At 45.7% G+C, this 4,700-nt stretch overlaps 1 protein-coding gene across 1 annotated transcript in view; it reads right to left on the bottom strand.

Moving 5' to 3' along the window:
• Window positions 1–425: 425 nt before the first annotated feature.
• The window catches only part of LOC119304274 (signal recognition particle receptor subunit alpha-like), a 4,687-nt gene continuing 412 nt past the window's right edge, over window positions 426–4,700 (bottom strand). Inside the window, exons 2-10 of the mRNA XM_037581454.1 lie at window positions 3,600–4,643; window positions 2,732–2,816; window positions 2,517–2,612; window positions 2,267–2,419; window positions 1,967–2,074; window positions 1,323–1,442; window positions 1,062–1,187; window positions 881–964; window positions 426–783 (exon numbers count right to left, since the gene is read on the bottom strand). Coding sequence (XP_037437351.1) covers window positions 658–783; window positions 881–964; window positions 1,062–1,187; window positions 1,323–1,442; window positions 1,967–2,074; window positions 2,267–2,419; window positions 2,517–2,612; window positions 2,732–2,816; window positions 3,600–4,630 — 1,929 coding nt within the window. The 5' untranslated portion in view covers window positions 4,631–4,643 and the 3' untranslated portion in view covers window positions 426–657. The remainder of the gene's footprint in view (window positions 784–880; window positions 965–1,061; window positions 1,188–1,322; window positions 1,443–1,966; window positions 2,075–2,266; window positions 2,420–2,516; window positions 2,613–2,731; window positions 2,817–3,599; window positions 4,644–4,700) is intronic.

Genomic DNA, 4,700 nt, shown 5'->3' with positions numbered 1-4,700 from the left:
TGTAGGCAAGTTTAGCCTAAAAATCCCTTATATTTTGAGACAGAAATAGTGTAAGATTATTATGAGGCCTAGGCCAGAGGTCGTTTCATCAACCAGCTCATCGCCACACCCATACCCATACCATCTTTGTAAGAAGCAGCTGCTTCTTCAACATCTATGGGTTTGCTAAATGTGCGTGCCGCACATGCCACCGCCGCGACACAAGCCTGGCCTGATCCGGCTCGTGCCTTGTAGGGTGTGCCTCCATCAGGGCACAATATTGTACAAACATCATACAACCCAATGTTTGCATTACTTTGATGTTCTATTCCCATCATAGGTGTTAGGTCCGAGCAGATACATCTGGTATGCATCCTGCTTTGCTTCACCCAACAACGAGATTTTATCATTTCACATGACTAGAGAACACCCCGACACAACCAAAATATTAAACAAGCCACATATTATTGTATTTATAATTAATTTCTGAGGCAACCAAGCACAAAGATCCACACAACATAACAAGTTAACAGCAACCATTAAAGTTCGCTAGGGACGACAGTTCCACACCAAATCAAACGAGAAAACAACGAGGTCACGGGGGATATTTGGAGATATAACAGAGACTCTTTGGTATGCAGCACATCTCGGAGCACGACATGTACTAGTACTACCATTTTACTTCAGGAGGGTCTTCACAATGGATTTCACGTTCAGCTTCTTCAGGTCAGTGTAGGACTGGCCACATCCGACGAACATGACCGGAGATCCAGATATGTAAACCATGGACAGCGCAGCTCCCACCTGCATATATTTTTCATGAACTCGGCATCAGAATGCTGTAAGGGGTTGGTTACAGTGATTATTAATCAAGCATATGTTCTGCACAAGTTCCCCCTACCTTGTCGTCGATAGTGTCAAACTTGGTGAGCAGGATACCATCAATCAGTCTGGCTGTGGGAACAGTGGAAAGATCTGCCAATTTCTGTGCAAGAAAGAAAAGTTCAAAGCAGTCAGTAACGAAAGAAAACACAACATGTACGTTGGTTGCTTCAATCTGTCTGTCGCTGCAAAACCAGTACCTGATTGAACTTGTTGAGCTGATCAACTGCATCATTCCCAACTAATGCCTCTCCCACAAATAAAACCAGATCTGGCTTGTTGAGATTGATGAGCTTGGAGAGTGCTCTCATGAGTGGCTCATTATCCTGGCAACATCAATTCACAAGACAAAATGTATCAGACCAGTGTGAGAGCAGGAAGCAGGGTGGTTAAGATTTAGTAAGGACACGGTCCAACAAGAACACAGAAAGAGTATATTGCAGTTAATCCACTGGACCAACCTGCATACGTCCGGCCGTATCAACAAGAATAACATCTGATTTGTTTCGAGTGGCTTCCTGGATAGCTTCTTTCGCCACAACTGCTGGGTCCTTCTCATATCCCTTCTCAAATATAGGTATCTGTACACAATATCGTCATGTAAGGATACAATTACAAGTTGGTGGTTTCGTTCAAAAAGGTACAAGTTGGTGCGTCTGGGATTGGGAAGAAAAGCACACATACTAAAACTGAACAAAACAGCAGGACGCATATTTTGCCACCAGTTAAGCAAAAGATGTGTTATATACAGATGAACTAATGAGGTCACATTTACAGACAGTCATACTAATGACAAGGAATAGCTAAACCCAATGATGAGGTTAGAGATTCATCAAGTGCATTACATCTTAATTCTTTTACCTACATGCAGCAGGATTCTTCCCAATTGGTTTTCCTCAAAATGTAAGTGCATTATATTGATTGAGCAGAATAGATTCGCAATATGCACACAAACTCCACTGTTTGCAAACTATGATTATAACATTACTCTTACTGTCTTGCATGATTACAAAACAAAACAATGACCTACAAAATTCAATGTGAGCTGTTGCAAAACTGGGTACATAGAACTGTTGTGTTACTCAAGAGGGGAGATGGTCAGTACCTCAAGCCTGCGAGCATGAGTCCGCAGCTGCTCAACAGCACCAGATCTGAAGGTATCACATGCTGCCATCATGACACTGAGGTTATGCTGAAGAAGCCAATAAGCGACCTGTAAAGATGCAAGACAGGATGACGTGAGCAAATTCTTCAAATGAAGTACTCCCTCCGTTCGTTTATATAAGGCGTTTCAGACAGCTGGGTCTGAACTGTTTAGTACACTGTCTGAATTTGCTAAAACGTCTTATATAAGTGAACAGAGGGAGTATGTTTTCTCATGGACGGCATTTGAAATATATTAAACCTTTGCAAGATTGGTAGATTTTCCAACTCCATTCACTCCAACAAAAACAACGACATATGGCTTGCCACGCTCCTTGGCAGCTTGTACATCCCTTAATATGTCAATGGATCGCCTTGGAGTTAAAATGCGAAGGAGAGCCTCCTCCATAGCTGTCTGAAGAAGCAACAACCAGATAGTGTATGAGGAAGCTGTACAGAATGTCTGCTTGAATGTAAATGTGAAGTGATCAGGAGTGGTGTGTGCTGCAAACCTGAACAGTAGAAGAAATTCTTGTGAAGGATCCTAGCTTCTTGCCCTCAAGGCTAGCTGCTACTGATTCACAAAGCTTTTCTGCTATTTCTTCAGCCTGCACAAACAAGGCCAATTTCATTACCCAGACAGATGAAGAACCAAACTACAAAGAGCTGGTTTAGTAAGGTTATTAAATATGAAGCAAGTCGCCTAGTAATATGAAGAAATGCATACCACATTCTTTGTCATCAGTCTATCTTTAAGAGCTTTGAGTGCAGGTTGCAGATCAGACTTCTCAAGTACATTGTTACCTGCAATGCTGAGCACAGAAAAAATACAAATGTTGCAATTAAGTGACATGTTCATAGATTGCAAAATTGTGAGAAAGCTAACAAGCTGGTAAACACTACAAAATGCAGGATGTTAGAAGAAAACAAAAATCCTAGTTAATATATTACAGGCAGTGAAAGACTAACCACCACCTCAGATATGTACCCTGTATCATGGTTAACATGCTTATATTCAAGGTTTCAAACTCAACTTGCTGTTCTATATCACATTTTCTCTATGTATTCTTTGGAATACAACTATACTATTTTACTGTACCACCATACCAGGTATGTGTGTATCAAGTGTGCACTGCAAACTGAGGTGGCAGGTGCAATGGCATTACTCCATCGATGCAGTTAGCTAATGGTTTAGCTAGCAAATTTGGGTGAATAAATCTTGTCTCGCATACCTGCATCTCTTTCCTAAACGAAAATGGATACTAAATCTTGTCATCAGCCAACAAATCATGGAGACCCAAATCATAACTTATTTTTTATTTCAGATAATGACCAATGAGAAGACATCAAAATCATATAGTGCTTCTGAAGACTAAGCTATCTACTATCTTATGTCCATGCCGCGATTTGAACTGTAGGATGTTAGTATCGGAACATTATGTAAACGCTCATATCACCTGAGTGCAAAATAGATTTAAGTTGACACTACTAGCAAGTAGCAACTTGTTGTTAAGCCAATACAACTAAAGAGAGATTATTAATTATAGGCTACTAATGATAAGAACAAACAAATGCAGAACACAATTCTTATATACCTCTTGAACATGGAGGAGAACCAGCCCTTCTTCTTCTGGCCAGCCCCAGCATTCTCCTCTTCCTCATCCTCTTCGTCCTCACTATCGCTGCTCAGATCTTCATCCTTATCCATCATGCTGTCCCCCTGGTTGGTAAGCACCTTCTCTATCACCTCCTCCCCTCTCTCGTCAGCCGGGTCCGTGAAGTCCAGCTTCTCGTTCTTCGGCGGTTTGTCATCCCAGACCCTCATCTGCTTGACAACCTTCTTGGGCTCGGTCTTGGCCGCCTTCTTCACATCGTTCTTCTTACCGCCACCGCCACCCTTCTTTCCTCCTGTCTTCTTACGCAAGGTATTTACATCGAAGGCCCCGTCGTTGGGGTCCCCGTTCTCCTTGCCATCATTGTCAACAACAACAGCCCGGGCGGCGCGAGAACTGTCCTTAACAGCACCATTCTCCTGGCCACCCTTGGCAACCGTACCGTTAGCAGTGAAACCACCGTTGTGCTCCTTCCCGGAGTCGCCATCGGAGTCATCCTTCCCAGAGCCAGAATTCTTCTTCCCAGCAGCACCGCCCCCAGCGCGAGCATTGGGGCCGAGCTTCTTGCCGGCAGGACCACGGCCGGCGCCGGAGCCGGAGGAGGGATTGGTGGGCTGCTGCTTGGACTTGTTCATGGCCTCGGCGCGCGCCTCGGCCTCGAGGTGCAGCTGCCGGAAGGTCTCGGTGAAGAGGTCGTCGTAGGAGACGCGCTTGGGGTTGTAGATCTGGGAGAACTCCTTGCGGACGGCGGCGAGCAGGTCGTCGACGTAGAGGAGGTGGAGCATGCGCTGGTAGACGGCGACGAAGACGAGGCCGAGGTCGTTGTTGAAGGCCCACTTGAGCGCGTAGGCGTCCTTGGTGAAGCCGGCGTCGCCCGAGCGCTCCTCGAGCAGGCAGGAGCGGATGAGCGCGTCGATGGGGGAGCCCTTGAGCAGCGCGGCGCCGCCCAGGGCCCGGCAGGACGACCACAGGATGAGGCCGCCCCGCGTGAAGATGAGCAGCTCCTCCAACATCGCCGCCGGCCGCCTGGATCGGGAATCGGGTTAGAGATCGCCGGATCGGGATCCGGGGGCGAGCGGATCG

The sequence above is a fragment of the Triticum dicoccoides genome, chromosome 5A, assembly GCF_002162155.2.
Source record: "Triticum dicoccoides isolate Atlit2015 ecotype Zavitan chromosome 5A, WEW_v2.0, whole genome shotgun sequence".
NCBI lineage: Eukaryota > Viridiplantae > Streptophyta > Magnoliopsida > Poales > Poaceae > Triticum > Triticum dicoccoides.
The sequence above is the reverse complement of the archived record's forward strand: the minus strand, read 5'-3'. Positions and strand labels throughout refer to the sequence as shown.